The 15,984-nt window shown below is 40.6% G+C and overlaps 4 protein-coding genes and 1 pseudogene across 4 annotated transcripts; 3 read left to right on the top strand and 2 right to left on the bottom strand.

Moving 5' to 3' along the window:
* Positions 1–3,099: 3,099 nt before the first annotated feature.
* Positions 3,100–4,863, top strand: LOC141826201 (tryptophan synthase alpha chain-like; annotated as a pseudogene).
* A 1,445-nt stretch (positions 4,864–6,308) lies between these two features.
* On the top strand, positions 6,309–8,001 carry LOC141826202 (tryptophan synthase alpha chain-like). Its single transcript, XM_074713446.1, has 9 exons — positions 6,309–6,482; positions 6,571–6,717; positions 6,791–6,856; positions 6,941–7,049; positions 7,115–7,191; positions 7,323–7,400; positions 7,482–7,559; positions 7,649–7,708; positions 7,798–8,001. The coding sequence occupies exons 1-9, from the start codon at positions 6,309–6,311 to the stop codon at positions 7,948–7,950; spliced, it is 942 nt and encodes a 313-aa protein (XP_074569547.1). The 3' UTR covers positions 7,951–8,001.
* Positions 8,002–8,397: 396 nt separating this feature from the next.
* Positions 8,398–12,323, top strand: LOC141827790 (co-chaperone protein p23-2). Its single transcript, XM_074715113.1, has 6 exons — positions 8,398–8,519; positions 8,831–9,014; positions 9,590–9,749; positions 11,263–11,297; positions 11,381–11,420; positions 12,051–12,323. Exons 1-6 carry the CDS (start codon positions 8,515–8,517, stop codon positions 12,083–12,085), a joined length of 459 nt encoding a protein of 152 aa, XP_074571214.1. The 5' UTR covers positions 8,398–8,514; the 3' UTR covers positions 12,086–12,323.
* Positions 12,324–12,706: 383 nt separating this feature from the next.
* On the bottom strand, positions 12,707–13,701 carry LOC141827788 (uncharacterized). The gene is made up of 2 exons (XM_074715111.1): positions 13,599–13,701; positions 12,707–13,506 (listed from the first exon to the last, which is right to left on the bottom strand). The coding sequence occupies exons 1-2, from the start codon at positions 13,699–13,701 to the stop codon at positions 12,707–12,709; spliced, it is 903 nt and encodes a 300-aa protein (XP_074571212.1).
* Positions 13,702–14,515: 814 nt separating this feature from the next.
* On the bottom strand, positions 14,516–15,529 carry LOC141827789 (syntaxin-121-like). The gene has a single exon (XM_074715112.1). The coding sequence runs from the start codon at positions 15,475–15,477 to the stop codon at positions 14,626–14,628; it is 852 nt and encodes a 283-aa protein (XP_074571213.1). The 5' UTR covers positions 15,478–15,529; the 3' UTR covers positions 14,516–14,625.
* Positions 15,530–15,984: the final 455 nt, after the last annotated feature.

Here is a 15,984-nt window from a genome sequence, read left to right as displayed (position 1 = left end):
ATGTAATATTTAATTTATACAACACAATAAACTACATTAACATCATGTATAATCCTACACCAATGCAAGCACCGGCCAGGCCCCGCCAACACCTCCCCGCGCCCGGACAGCACCTCCCCGCGCCGACCGGCGCCTCCCGCGGCCGGCCAGCACCTCCCCGCGCCCGGACAGCACCTCCCCGGCCAGCCAGCACGTCCCCACGCCGACCGGTGGCTCCCTGCGCCCGGCCAGCACCACCTGGAGCCGGCCGCCAGCTCCCCGCGCACGCCAGCGCCTCCCCGCCGCCGGCCAGCAACTCCCAGCGCCGCCCACCATTTTCCTGCGCCGCCCGCCGCCTCCCGCAGCCAGCCACCTCTCCCGCACCTCTCCCTCCGGCGACCCGAGCCCGACCAGGGCCAGCCAGGGGCCGGCAGCGGCCGCCAGCGCACCGGCAGCGCCCGCTAGTAGCCGCCAGCCCACCGGCAGTGTCCCGCGGCCAGCCACGGCCAGCCACGGCCAGCCACGGCCAGCCACGGCCAGCCACGGCCAGCCACGGCCAGCCACGGCCAGCCACGGCCAGCCACGGCCAGCCGCGGCCAGCCACGGCCAGCCACGGCCAGCCGCGGCCAGCAGCGGCCAGCCACGGCCAGCCGCGGCCAGCCGGCCAGCCACGGCCAGCCGCGGCCCAGCCACGGCCAGCCACGGCCAGCCACGGCCAGCCGCGGCCAGCCACGGCCAGACGCGGCCGCCAGACCCCTCCAGCGCGCCGGCCAGGGCCCGGCTGCGGCCGCACGCGCTCCGGCGGCGGCGCCGAGAGCCCAACACCTCCCCGCGACGCCGAAAAACAAAAAAAAGAGGAAAAGAAAGGAGGAGGAAGCTTACCAGAGGTTTCCGGCGAGTTCAAGGGGAGAGATCCGGCGAGATTCGGCGAGATCGGCGAGATCGGCGGCGAAGTCGGCGAAGGAGATCGGCGAAAAGAAAGAAGTCGGCGCGCGTAAAGGAAAAGGGGCAGATCGCGATTAGGGTTATTAAGTTTTTTGCGACGAAAATTATTTCGTCGCAAATTTCGTCGCCAAATTGGCGACGAATCAGTGTTTTCGTCGCCAATTTGGCGACGACCAATTTGGCGACGAAATTGATATTCGTCGCCAATTTTGCGACGAATTGGTCGCCAAATTGGCGACGAATTCGTTTCGTCGCCAATTTGGCGACGAATACATTGTTCGTCGCCAAATTTGCAACGAATCAGTGTATTCGTCGCCAATTTGGCGACGAATACACTGATTCGTCGCCAAATTGGCGACGAAATTGATATTCGTCGCCAATTTGGCGACGAAAAACGTCGCCAATTGGCGACGAAAACAGTTATTCGTCGCCAAATTGGCGACGAATACAGTGTATTCGTCGCCAAATTGGCGACGAATATCAATTTCGTCGCCAAATTCCAGCAATAATTCGTGATCCTGTTTTTTTTTGCAACAAATTCATTATTCGTCGCTATTTTGCAACGAATAACATATTTGTCGCAAAATAGCGACGAATTTTGCGACGAATTAATTTTGGCGACAAAATTAGCGACGAATTTTTTAGTTGCTAAAATTGCAACAAATATTTTTTTCGTTGCTAATTTTGTTGCAGATTGGCGACGAAAATATGTTTCGTCCCAAAATTCGTTGCTAATTTGCGACGAATATAATTCGTCCCAAAAGTTCGTCGCAAATTCAGTGTATTTTTGTAGTGAGTTTAAAATGATAAAAGATATCTCCATTGGAATGAGGTCTTTTGGGTTGAGCCCAAAAACAAAGTTATAAGAGCTTAGGCCCAAAGTGGGCAATATCATACAATTATGGAGATATTCTGATTCCATCGGTACCTACATATAAGTCAATTGATAGGTTTCAATCAAATCCCATTGATGGACCTAAAGTAATCTTAATTTTGGACATGGATTGGAAAAGTGGAATTTAGAAAAGGTATAGATACTATGAAATCCTAGTTATGAGCTCTTACAAGAAGTTATGGGTGCTCGGCACGCATGATGAAAATTTTAAAATAGGGATGTTGATTTTGCATGTTTAGAACGATTGTTTATGATAAATTATAGATAGATAGTGTTGATATGCATGGATCAACACCGTTATGATGCTGATTTTTAAAAATCATAATTTTGTTTTAAGACTTATAACACATATATGACATTTAAAATCCAATAATTATCTTTTATAAAATTAAAAATAAATTAAAAAAGGTCATGTGAGATAGCAAAAACTATTGAATATGTTGATTCACGTATGAATTACAAAAATAATCTTCTAAAATTTATTGCTTTTATTAAAGAATATAAATGTGTTGATTCTAAAATCGGTTGAAAATTAGAAAAAATACTAATCGCTTTCCAAAAAAGATGATAAAAATATTATTAATCATAAAAAACTATCTCAAAATAACTAAACATATATTTAAATAGACTTAAACAACACCCTAACTTATAAAGGACAAAAATACCCTTAAACTCTAAAAATTAAAAATTATTATAAATAGTAAAAATATATTCGAAGTCTCTAAAAAGACACTAACTGGTGTTTGATGGGTTCAAAATTGAGTTGTTATGAGTTTCATTTGATAACAAATATAGATTTCGAAAAGAGCTCCGAATAGGAAAAAACTATATCTTATTCTTCTGATACAAGAATCAAAAGTTATAATAGGTAAAACTTAAATTATGTGAGGGTGGTTGGCTTGCCACCCTTCAAAACAAAAGTCGTTTGATTGATCAGTCAATTTACACTTAAATAGTATTTTATTAAATTCAAAAAATGTGGTCCATGATTTTGTAATTATCTACGAACAATAAAAATAAAGCATTAATTTTTTTTTAAAAAAAATCGCCATCCATCGTTCACGCGTAGCGTGTCATTTATTCCAGACTGTCTCTTAAATCCTTTGTGTGTTGGACCATTCACTCTTTCAATTTAATCGTGAATCATGTGCTATAATTGAGTTGGTTACGATGAAACCGAACTGCAGAAGTGAACCACGTGCTCATTTGAACCCTACAAATACTGCCCTGTTATGTAAACGCCCTGCAGAAGAAGCTATCCAATCTCAGATCGAAAGAAAAGAAGAAGAAAAAGAAGAATAATAATGGCTTCTGCGACTGTGGCTGTTGCTGGCAACAGATTGAAGACTTCTTCTGCAAATTCCATATTCTACTCTGTTTCAAGTATCCAACGTCCGAAATCTTCTCTCAGACTCAGAGCTCAAGCATTCAGCATCTCCGAAACCTTCTCCTCCTTGAGAAGACAGGAAAAGGTAATCTACCTTGTTATCATAAGCAGAAAGTGGGAGCAACTTTTTAATGCTTTTAATGGCGTTCAGGTTGCGTTTATTCCTTACATCACTGCTGGAGATCCTGATCTATCAACGACAGCAAAGGCTTTGAAGATGCTGAGCCGCTGTGGTGCTGATCTAATTGAGTTGGGGCTGCCATTCAGTGACCCTGTCCTGGATGGACCTGTCATTCAGGTTCTTAATTAATTTATCCTTTGGATCATTGATTCTTGAAACTTTTCATTGACTGAATGCTTTCTGTAGGCATCGCATAAGAGAGCGTTGGCTAGCAAGACCAGTCCCAAGGCAGTCATCTCCATGTTGAAGGAGGTAATGCAGAGCAGTGTCTCAGGAATTTCAGACATCCATCTCATTTTGCAGAGCTTTGTTTAAACTGGCAATCCTTTGCAGGTCGTCCCACAGATCTCTTGCCCAATTGTGGTATTCTCCTACTACAATACCATATTAAGCCACACGAGCGAATGGTTCTTGGCTGCACTGGAAGATGCTGGTGCACGAGGCATGATGTTTACTTTCACTCTTCTTCTTTTTTCATGATGGTGCACTGCACTGCAGTCCTTAAACTTGTGTTGTTGTTCTGCAGGGCTTCTTGTGCCAGACCTTCCTTTCGAAGAGAGTGCAACTCTGAGGGAAGAAGCTCTTAAGAAAAATATTGATATGGTAGGTTCTCACGGTCTCAAATTCGTAGTTCTTAAAAACCTTGTTCGAGTTCTTAACTGCCCAAATCGTTTTCCTGATGTGTGCAAAAGGTTCTGCTCACCACACCTACCACTCCAAAAAAGAAAATGAAGGCCATTGCTGATGCTTCAGGAGGATTCCTGTACCTTGTAAGTACTCGACTACACAAGTTAACCAGATGGAGCAGTACAAAATAGCAATGCTCATGGCCGAGCTTCCCTCCTCTCTGACCTCGCAGGTAAGCTCGGCTGGAGTTACTGGAGCACGTCCTACTGTGAACAGTCAAGTGCAGTTTCTTCTCAGGGATATCAAAAGGGTAAGAGGATGAGCTCAACTCTCTATGTAAAGAAAAACTAATTTGATAGTTCAAACTTTTTCACAGGCATCTGAGAAGCCTGTTGCAGTAGGCTTTGGAGTATCAACACCACAGCACGTCCAACAGGTCAGGGACTCGAATGCATTATCGCGCTCGATGATTGATAAGCTCGTCCATCGTTGACACTGCTGGTTTTGCAGATCTCTTCGTGGGGAGCCGACGGCGTAATAGTCGGCAGCGCAATCGTCAGACTCTTGGGCGAAGCCGAGTTTGCAGAGGAAGGATTGAGGCGGGCGAGATCCTTCGTGGAGTGCCTAAAAGCTGCGCTCCCTTCAAGAAACCCTGCGCTGGAAAAGAGCACAATTCCTAGCTTCTTCCAGGAGGATGGGTTTTTGGGGAGGACGGGAGCCTCAACCAAAGTCAACCGTGCTAGCGCACTGACGCCTTTGACTTAGTCAAAATTCCCACGAGACGGAGAAGAAAAAAAATGTATGACAAAAGATTGAGTCAACCGTGACTTTTAATTCTTCACTAAAAGTTGAGCGCATCCTTGTTTAAAAAAAATAAATAAATTCAGATTTAAGAACTGGTTTATTATAGATTTGATTTGTTTTAGTGTGGTTTTAATAGAATTTTCAACAAAACATCAATTTTTTAACCAAAGATTATATTAAAAATTTAATATATTAAATTATAAATTATTCAAACTAAATATCAATAAAAGTATTATTTTTTATAAAATAGATAAAATATCCCAAAGAACATGAGCTCATAATTGAAATACACTACCGTTGTTTGTTTATGATGAACTGAAACATAATCTAACTGAATTTCATATATGCTCACTTATTTATTGTTCCGATCAATACATCTATGATGATTAAGGCATCAATTTACGAATTGCTGACGTGCATGCTCTTTAAAGATAGCTATCTAGAAAGACGAAGGGACCTGAAAAATATTTAAAAAGAGAATTATAATGACATCGGAGGTGGATTCCGACAAGCCACTCCGACGTTCAAGTTAGAATTTTATGTGAGAAAGAAGTTTAATGATTTGAAGAAATTAGGATTGATGTGTGTACCTGTTTTCATAGGTATGAGTAATATTTTATAGAATTGATATCCGAAATATTAACGCCCGTTTATTAAATATTTCAAGATATACGTTTCAGTTTTTTAAGATTCTGAAATATTCATTTAGGAAATATTTTGAGATATTTTCTTTATTATTCAGGTAAAATAGTCTCAGAGTTTCATAATCTTAAAGATGAACCAACTTGATGATTTTATTCCACATGATATATGGGGATAATATATTTTAATTACATCATAAGCATCCCCAATTAGTCTAGTCGAAAAAGGCGTAGTCCGACTGATTATATGTTGAGTTGTTATCGGAATACATATATATATATATATATATATTTATATTTATATTTATAATATAATAGTTTTAAATAAATATATTTAATGAAAAGTGAGTACAACAATTTTAAAATTAAAACAGTATTTTTTTTACAAATATATAATTTATACAAATTTAATTATCACTTTAATACATTCAAAATAATACCCACAAAAACATATATTTTAACATTTAAACTATCTACACTCAACCAAATTTAATTAAGACGAAGAAACATTATATTCTTAACGGGAATAATCATGTTGAAGCTGCATTCAATATACATATATCAAAAAGATTTATTTTATAGATTGATTTGATTTACAATTAACCGATCAAACATAAACAAAAATTACGTCCTCACAATTGGCAGATATTCTAGATACCGTGATTTATTTATTTTTTTCAATGGCAGAAGCGTGCAGTTTGCCTCTATTTGCAGGTTAACTCGGTCGTATATTTTATAATAAATGTGAAGCACAAGGTCATTTCAGAGTATAAATCTATAAATAGCCTGGAGAAACCATACTCCAATTTCAGAGGAAGCAGAATTAAGAAGAAGAAGAAGAAGATGATGATGATAATGGCTTCTGCAAATGTGGCTGTGGCTGGCAACAGATTGAAAAATTCTTCAACAGATTGTGTATTATACTCCATGGCTGAGAGACAAGCTCCAAAGTCTCGTCTCAGACTCAGAGCTCAGGCATTCAGCATTTCTGAAACCTTCTCCTCTCTGAGAAGACAAGAAAGGGTAAGTAAGCTCTCTTTCGATCAGGTTGATTGGCCTAGGCAATTACACGAGCTAGACGAGCTTAATTAATGGTTTTAATGACGTTTAGGTTGCGTTTATTCCCTACATTACTGCTGGAGATCCTGATCTATCAACAACGGCAAAGGCTTTGAAGATGCTGAGCTGCTGTGGGGCTGACATAATTGAGCTGGGGCTGCCATGCAAGGACCCTGTGTTGGATGGACCTGTCATTCAGGTTCTTAATTAATCCTTTCTCAATTAGAACATTGATTCTTGAAACTTTTTTATTGACTAAATGCTTTGTGTAGGCATCCCACGAGAGAGCCCTGGCTAGCAAGACAAACATAAAGGCAGTCATCTCCATGCTGAAAGAGGTAATGCAGACTAGTGTTTCAGGAAATAGAAATTCAGACAGCCATCTCATTTAGCAAAGCTTTTAAGCTAGTAATCTTCTGCAGGTCGTCCCACAGATCTCTTGCCCAGTTGTGATATTCTCCTATTATAATCTGATTTCAAGCTGCAGAAGCCACTGGTTCTTGTCTGCATTAGAAGATGCTGGAGCACAAGGTGCACTCCTTAAATTTGAAGCTTTATGTAATACAGAAACATAAATTTGATACGTTGTTCTACAGGGCTTATCGTGCCAGACCTTCCCTTTGAAGATAGTGCAACTTTAAGGAGAGAAGCTGCTGAGAAAAATATCGATATGGTAGGTGATTGAAAAACTTGAGAAAAAAGAAGCTAAATTTAAAATCTGATATGGAAAAGAATGATACTGTCAGAGCTCTCCTTTTACTCGAGTTCTGACTGTGTAAATCAACTTCCCTAAATGTGCAAAAGGTCCTGCTGACTACACCTGCCACTCCTAAGAAGAAAATGAAGGCTATTGTTGATGCTTCTGAAGGATTTGTGTACCTTGTAAGTATTCATACAAAGCCGAACGATCGATCGATAAGATACAACATCCATAACCAAGTTTCTTCCTCTCTGGTCTCACAGGCAAGCTCTGTCGGGGTTACTGGCGCCCGCGATACCATGAACAGTCAGGTACAGTTTCTCCTCAAGGAAGTTAAAGAGGTGAGTCTCCGATTGATCACTAGGTCTAAATGCTACATGGACACAGGGGTAACTGGAGAGACCTGATGAAGTTGTAACCTTTTTCGCAGTTATCTCCGAAACCTGTTGCAGTGGGGTTTGGAGTATCAAAACCACAGCACGTCGAGCAGGTCACAGAGCTAGACTCTAATATGAATTGTACTTGATGAACTGATCATCCATTGACCATTGTAGGACACCAACCAACTCTGCCCTGCAGGTTTCATCATGGGGAGCTGATGGCGTGATTGTCGGTAGCGCGATCGTCAAACTGTTAGGCGAAGCAAACTCCAGAGAAGAAGGATTGAGGCATGTGAAGTCCTTTGTGGCATGCTTAACTGCTGCGCTTCCTTCAGGGAAGAATGAAAACTGAAGATATTTTATGATATTTGAAAAATATTTTGAAGGTATTTGTAAATATTGAATATGGGACTTGGGAGAATGCTATAAAATGGATAGATTCTAAAATGAATAAAATATTTAATTAGGCGATTTGAGATCAAAATAAAAAAATTAATTAACAAGAATAAAATAAAATTTATTAAATATAAATAATAATATAATAAGAGATTTAATTTCATGTGCCGTTCCATTTAATTTTAAAATAAAATAAAAAATAATTAAGTGCACAAAATTTACAACATGTTTTTATAATTATTTAAAATTCTGATATAATTTTTAATATAATGTATTTTAATATCTAACTAAATTATAATATTTTTAATGTGTAATATTAAAATTAATGTTTGTTTTTAAATTTAATATATAATTTTGATGCTTTTCTTCCATGCTTCTATTTATTCCACTCGCGCTCTCTCTCCTCGTACTTTTCACTGCGAAGCAGTCGGAGCACTCAGAGCTCCGTGTTCCAAATTCTAGGGCTTCTTCACCATCACTTTTCTGATCTCCGCTGAGTTTTCCTTCGTCGTCTCCATCCATGGGGTAAGCCAGGATCTTAGCTTCTTGACTCCGCCTTCGATTTCTCCTCATACGGTTTGTTTCTCGTCTTTTTTTTTGGGTTTAATTGATTCCTGATTCGGCGATTTCGTCAAATAGAAGCAAGTACGCACCGCTGGTACCTCTTCTTTTTGTGGGACGATTTCAGTTATCGATCAAAGTGATTTCACTCCGTAATAAATTTGTTTTTTCCCCTAGACCTTCGTGTCTACGTTGAGGCATTCTGTGATTGTTAGTGTTACAGATTTTGACCAAGATTATTTTTGGTTATATTATGTGGATTTTTGGTTATACAGTCGCCAGCCCGAAGTTCTCTGGGCGCAGCGCTCAGATAAGATCTATTTGACTGTTTCCCTACCCGATGCAAGAGATGTTTCGGTGCAGAGTCAGCCCCAGGGATTGTTTCAGTTCTCGGCCGTTGGGGCTCAAGGTGAGCTCTTTGACTTCAGCCTCGAGTTGTACGACACCACAATTCCTGAGGTAAGATTACTTAGTTTCTTTCTTTATAAATGGAAAAAGTGTGTACATTTCCATGTTGCTAACTAATATTTAGTGAATTTGGTTCCTTTTCTGAAGGACTGATCTATTTGACTAAATTTATTGTTGATCCAGAACTAACGTTTCTTTATGCTCGAAGTACCTCGCTGATCAACCTGATATGTGATGAAGGTTTTTCTTACATATGTTATCCATGATTCATGTGTGAGACATGAGACAATCAAAAACATATTTAGGCACCAGGCTTCTTTAGCAGAACATAAAAGAGTGAAGCATGGAACACATATATTTTGGTATCATGCTTAACTTTACAATGATTTCCTCTATGGCTTGTAGCTCACCCCGAGTAATTATGAATTTATATGCTTCTTTTTGTTGATCTAAAACATAGGGATGCATGTTTTTGGTGTTATATACTTGTATTGATTATGGCAAAATTATCATGAGTTAGACACCAAATTACTTTTAGCGTCAAAGATTTTGATGCATGGAGGTATCAGATTAAGATTTCATTTTGTGGAGTCCATTTGTTTCTCTCTCTTTTAATTGTATTTCAGGCTAGTAAAACAAAAATTGGGATGAGGAACATAATATGTTCAATCAAGAAAGAGAAAAAGGCATGGTGGAAGCGACTGCTGAAGTCAGAGGAAAAACCTGCTCCGTATATTAAAGTTGATTGGAATAAATGGTGTGATGAAGATGAGCAGTCTGACATTTGTAAGTATGCATCTAGAGCAAAAGTATGCCTTGCACTAACCTCCAATTCTTTTATTCCATGATAAATGTCAAAATGAGTAAACAAACTGTATGTTAGACCTCTTTCATGTCTAGCTTCATGTGCTCATGGTTTCAACACTTAATATCTTAGAACAATGACTAATTGTGAATCTGACATCTGTCAGTATTTTGCTAACTTTCATATGATTCACTTTAGTTTCATCAAATCAATCTTGTGGTTTATCACCACATAAACTTTTTAGTTAATTCACGAAGTTGGGAAATATGTACTTATTTCTGTTTTGTAATTAATTAGCTGGCTTTACTGAATTGCATTCTTCATTAGAGTTTGGGATTTCTGTTGATTACATCATTATCAGGTTTATGCTTCTAGAAACAACTGGAGTAGGTAAATATGTGCAACAATCAACTAGAAAAACTTAATGATCGTAGATTGGACTTTAGAAACTTTGTATTTTGTGCTTAATACATCTTGTTCCACTAGAAAAGGGTTGTTGTCTAGTAAGCTGCTTGGCTGTAGCTAATTACATAGCTGCTATTTGATTAAGGCCTTGTTTAGATGTGTGAAGGAAGAGGAAGCGAGGAGGGGTGGGTGGGTGGAGTGCATGCTTGTTTACAAGGGTGCCCTCCTGAAGTTTAAAATTTGAAAAAAAAGGTGTGGAATGAACGGAAACCTTTGAGGGTGCAAAGTGAAAATTGGAATATTTAGGTCAAGAACAAAAATTTTGAAAATAGAATTGATAATTTTAAAACAAGTTAGCTTACAATGAAGTTTTCCAAGTGAAATTGAAATTCTAAAATCAACATTTGCAAAAGAAAATTTTTAGCGCGAGGGGGAGGGGGCACCTATGAGTGTGACATGCGGATATTGCGTCAGCGGCCTTTAACTAAGTTTGTGTAATGATATCATTTTTAGTATCTCTTTGTTGAATTATTGATTATAGGTATTTCATATTTATTCATCTTATTCTTTGTTTTTTTATTGAAATTACATTTCCATTTATTTCAAATTGTACTTAAGTTTTTTAGCTTCTAAATTTTTTCTCCATAATTTTATCAAGTTATCATTCTCTTCAATAAGCACAGCACATCTCCAAATAACATGTACCAAGGATATTTAATAAATAATTATAATTGGTATTAATATCTCTAGAATACTCAAACTGGGTTTTGTTGGATTATGTGAATCATAAATTATCCAGCTGGTTAATTTGAAGGCTAAACCATGTGAATTCTATAATATTTATTATTGTCTTACACTGATATTCTTCTTCTTGGCTGCTAGGCTGGGTTTGGTTAGAAGTAGTCTTTATGGTTCTTGGTTGATCATTGTGAATAACATTTGATTAGTTGTGACACCCATGGTAGATATAAGCTCTAGATGCAGATGACTTTATCAGATGTATCTAAAATGCGATAGATCTTGATCTCTTAGAAGAGTGTCAAGTTCATTTTTTTTGACACATCAAGGCTGATATCCATCTCTTTACAGCTGACTCGTTTGCATCTGACGATGAAAACAATGGGGTGAGTCACTCTTTTGTACACTTAAATTATTTCCAAATGGATTGCAGTGTATATAGCTTCTTATTCTTGCTGTCGTTGCGCAGGGTGTGGATGATGATGACAGTGATGATGATGGGTTGCTCTGTAAGAACCTCCAGAGTTTTTTTTTCCTTTTCATTTTATGTTTCTTTCCCTGCAAAGAATGTCCAAATTTGAAAGAACAATTATGGAACTACTTTTCCACAATAAGTTTGTCAAAGTTTTATTCTATTTGAGATATCTTGGTTGAGTCACACATTTAAAGTGGGAGACTGGAGTTACCTTTTTTTCTGAGGCTTGTTGGGTCTCCCATTACTAATTTCAACCTTCTTTCTTTACATTGTTACAGTTTGATCTAGTTAATGGTTACTTATCTGTACTTCTATGGAACAGGATGGTAAGAATTCATGAGACCATAATAATAGTAGCGGATTGATTTTATATAGTTTGAGCTGAGGCATACAAATTCTGTATGGTTATGGAAAGTTCAATTTGTAGATGCAAGCAATCAGGTTTCTGTTATGTGCTTAGCTACAACTTCCATCTTTGGAGCTTGGTTCAGGACTCTGCTGGCGTACCATTTTGACATTTATGCATCAGTTTTCTAGTTATTATTGTTTTTCTTTTCTGCATACTTGATCATAGTCACAAGCATTAGCAAATGGCTTTTAATTGGTCTAATTGTGTTCTTTCTATCTCAGCTTGAGATTGTGAACCATCTTTGTCTGGATGCAGATCTACCTGATCTAGAGAAGGCCAGAGGAAAATGACAGGGACTCTGATGGATGGATGACGAAACTTGCTCATGCAACGAGGAGATTATGCCTAAAATTTGCTTACCCACTATCCACAGGCTGCAGTAGAATGGATTTCGTATGCTTTCATCTATGTGTAATTGTCGAATTCAACTGTTGTTGTGTCTTTGCATGAGAACTTACTCTGAAACTTTATCTTAATCCTCAGTGTTGTAGACTTTTTTCTGTAGATAAGGGAAACCAAACTTCTTGTTGGTTTGGCTGAGTGCGGAACATAGTTTACTAACTTTTGGCAGCGCAAATCTGTTTGGGTAAAGCTTAATCAATACGTAACTTCACTTTGCAAGATTCTCAATCAATAAGGAATGGTTTTACATCTACTTTCAACTTTAAATTTGTGCATTGGCTTGTTCCACTCGGATGATGGGGAATTTTTAAAGTTTTCAGCAGGGTGCACTGCCATGTTGACTTGTGATCAGGAAAGACGGAAACAACTCGACAAGATAGAAATCAGTTCAAATGGTAGGCATGTTACCTTGGTTTTAATTCATCCATTTCTTATTAATTGTACTGTATTACATATATGCGAACTGAGTTGTTCTTGATTGAAGACATCAACCAAGTCTAGCTGTCTCCTTATTTGTACCTCAAATACAATCCAATGGCAAGAAACACTAAACCGGCCACAGCCACATTCACCAACAGTGTCTTCTTATTGGGAGGGAACTCCATGAAAAGGCTGTTGATACTGTACTTTGCTGTCATCCCGGTGCCTTTGCCGTTGGAACCTGGAAAACTTGAGCTCTCTGGTAGATCCTGTTTCTTTTCCAGACTAGATGCATCCTCTGTTTTAAGTGTTGGACTTGTCTGCTGGCCCTGTTTCGTGTCACTATTTGATCTGCCTTCTGGTTTAAGTGCTGGACTCATCTGCTGGTCCTGTTTCACGTCACTCTTTGATCTGCCTTCAGTTTTAAGTGCAGGACTTATCTGCTTGTCTTGTAACTTCTCTTGCTTTTTCTCCTGAATGCCAGTTGCCTTTGGCTGTTCGTGACGACCAATCTCTTCTTTGGCTTTAGGCTGCTCCTGCTTCCTTCGTAGCTCTTCCTCTTCAGGTACTGCTTTCTGACTCTTACCATTTCTTTCCTGTCCCTTCTCACCTTGCTGAGTTGTAGTCCTCTCCATCGGGGACGATGGTGATTTGTGCACTGTGGGAGTTGGCACCAGAGGACGAGTGACCTCATCTTGAGCAACGGAGAACCTAACTTGCAGTGCCTCATTCTCAAACTTTGCCCGGGTTTCTGCCACCTTGCAGTGCTCTGGCAATGGATATTGCTTTATGAACTTGCTCCGACGTCGACCCTCTAGCGGCCGTTCACCGCTTATATTAATGTGACCGGTGTTAGATATTTGTACCTTGATCTGTTCCCTCTTGAATCCTATGATATCAACCAAAGCATGCTCGAGTATGTCAACTTCCTAATTATACCAAGTGGATGAAGGAAAGCATATATAATTGTAGGGGGTTTACCTGGGAGATGAACGAGAAGTGTTCTGAAGCCTTCTTCATGAACCCATTCCGAAGAGGGCTCAAAATTATCGGAAGCTTGAAGAGCCGATGGGGTTCTTGACATGGTGAATCCAATTGTTTCCTGTGTGAGCTTGAATGAAGTGTAGGTAGATAGAGATGGGAGACATGGTCGCCCCTTATATATGGGTTACCTAATAGTGGTTGTTTGGCTTCAAGGGTGATGCTCTGTTATTCCCTCTTCTGAAGGCTACAATTGCCTCGCATGGGCAAGAAGTTATCTCTTCTTTGAATTGCACTCTTTGGTTGGGAACACACAAGAAAATTCTTAAACTCGTTGTTAGGTTTCCTTCCTGTTTGATTTATTAACTAAGAGGTATTCATTTCTTTTCCTATTAGATTTATAGGTCCAATGTTTCTTTAATTAATCATTCAAATGCTATGATTGCACAAGTTAATTTATTAGATGAAGACTCGAGGATACTAATCTACGTGGTAAAATCACAAGTAGATGATGAGACCTGCCCGATATGCATGCTACTGTAATGTTCATTATGGAACTCTATTTTTATTTAAAAAGAATAATATCTTTAATTGTTAAGCACGGAGGAAAAATATTTTACCATTTAATTGATTGAGCTAGCTTGGCTGGTTAGATCAATTGGGTCGATTATAAGTGGTGAGGTAGATTTAATGGGATGGACCGAGCCAATCTGACCGGTTAGGATTGGCCGGTTTGGGTTAAGTTGGTTGATCAACTGAGTTAGCTAGTACGTAGGTGACTTTGACTAAATTAAATTATTGTAGAAATTTTAATAATAATATTGAAAGAGAATCATTTTAATTAAATTGGAAACAATTTTAACAGATATAAAAATAATATTTTAATGATGAAATGTTGTTTTAATATTTTTCCCGCTGTTTTTTATTTGTACGGTAGTTTGGTAACATGTTTGGTTGAAAATATAAAGTAGGAGAAAACAAAGAACGAAAGTGGCATCAATCACAGAAGCAGCGTGATCTGCCAAGATTAAAGAAGAGCAGCGTATAGAGAGAATAGTGAGAAGCTCGAGACTTTCCTATTATTCACGGCGAGAGTCAGCACGACGGCGAGGATTGCGATGAGGATGACGATGGTGAGGACCACGGCTGCGACGCAGGCCCAATTGCGGCTGCTCCTCCACTTATGCCGGGCGGCGGCGAGCTCCTCCGCGCCATGGCGGACGAAGGAGTTGGCGCGGCCGACGTTGGCCTCGATGTCGTCCATCTGCAGGCCCTGGGCCTCCACCGACACCGCCATGTCTACGAATAGCCGCTGCAGCTCCACCAGGTTGCGCTCCAGCTCCTCGGCCGCGCCGCGCCGCTCCTGGATCTCCGCCACCACGTCGGTCCCCAGTCCCTGACCCCGTCCCTCCTCGATGGCCTGTTGCAGGAGCCGTTCGCCCTCGCCTGCTGCCACCAGCGCCTCCACCGTCGCCTCGTCCGCCGCCTCCCCCGTCAAGGTGAAGTACCGCCGCGCCAAGGTCTCCCGGTACTCGGCGGAGACCGCGCGGCGGAGCTCCGCGAAAGCGGCCACGGAAGCGCGGAGCTTGCGCCGGAGTCCCGCGACGACGGTGGCGCGGGAACGGTCTGCGGAGCCGCCGGCGGCATCGGCGCGGTCTAAGGATTGGAGGCGGAGCTTGATGAGGCCGGCTTTTTTGAGGGCGATGGTGCTGTCGGCGTCCATGCGGAGGCGGAGGGCGCGCACCGCCGAGGCATCGTGCAGGGCCTTGCCCGCTTCGTTGGACTCGCGCAGGCGCCGGTGGAGCCGCTCCACCTCCCGTAGCTCCTCCTCGATGGCGTCTGCGTCCTGCAAGATCTGATCGAGGTTGGATCCGTCCATCTCGTCGTCGATCGCGCCGCCGCCCGTCTGCTCCACAGGCTTCCCGCAGCTCAAATTGTGGGAGATTGAGAGAAGAAAAAAAAAAGAAGGAAATATTTAATTATGCGAGTGCCAATTAATCAATTGGACATCCACCCTGTTGTTGCCATTTGACAGCTATTATTTTATACATTTCCAATCTCAATTTATTAATTAGAACAAGTCCCCGAAGTCATGATGTCGTAGGACATCCAGGTTGTCACTTAAGCATCCACGATTCGATCCCCAGTTACAGTGTATTTGTAAGAATTTTCTTCTAAATGAGAATCGCAATCAAAGAATGTTGGACATCTGGGTTGGCCGTTGCGTACGCTTTCTGATTTACCCAAGTGGCTGGTGGGAAATTTTCGTGAGATCGAATCGATCACCTCAGGGATTGAGTCAATGCGATTAACTGAGATTATTATTTTTTTTATTAATTAGAATAAATTTCTGTCTACCCCTTTTTATTTTATTTATTTATTTTTA

The sequence above is a fragment of the Curcuma longa genome, chromosome 4, assembly GCF_044706935.1.
Source record: "Curcuma longa cultivar G26 ecotype Majalengka, Jawa Barat chromosome 4, ITB_CL_G26_1.1, whole genome shotgun sequence".
NCBI lineage: Eukaryota > Viridiplantae > Streptophyta > Magnoliopsida > Zingiberales > Zingiberaceae > Curcuma > Curcuma longa.
The sequence above is the reverse complement of the archived record's forward strand: the minus strand, read 5'-3'. Positions and strand labels throughout refer to the sequence as shown.

Bases quoted from the DNA above. Each gene is read 5' to 3' on its own strand.
- LOC141826202 (XM_074713446.1), top strand. From the start codon at position 6,309: ATGATAATGGCTTCTGCAAATGTGGCTGTGGCTGGCAACAGATTGAAA. The intron at 6,857-6,940 runs GTAATGCAGACT...AATCTTCTGCAG, and splicing joins TCATCTCCATGCTGAAAGAG to GTCGTCCCACAGATCTCTTG. The intron at 7,401-7,481 runs GTAAGTATTCAT...CTGGTCTCACAG, and splicing joins CTGAAGGATTTGTGTACCTT to GCAAGCTCTGTCGGGGTTAC.
- LOC141827790 (XM_074715113.1), top strand. The intron at 9,015-9,589 runs GTAAGATTACTT...ATTGTATTTCAG, and splicing joins ACGACACCACAATTCCTGAG to GCTAGTAAAACAAAAATTGG. The intron at 11,421-12,050 runs GTAAGAACCTCC...GTCTGGATGCAG, and splicing joins TGATGATGATGGGTTGCTCT to ATCTACCTGATCTAGAGAAG.
- LOC141827788 (XM_074715111.1), bottom strand. From the start codon at position 13,701: ATGTCAAGAACCCCATCGGCTCTTCAAGCTTCCGATAATTTTGAGCCC. The intron at 13,507-13,598 runs GTAAACCCCCTA...TTGATATCATAG, and splicing joins ACTTCTCGTTCATCTCCCAG to GATTCAAGAGGGAACAGATC.
- LOC141827789 (XM_074715112.1), bottom strand. From the start codon at position 15,477: ATGGACGGATCCAACCTCGATCAGATCTTGCAGGACGCAGACGCCATC.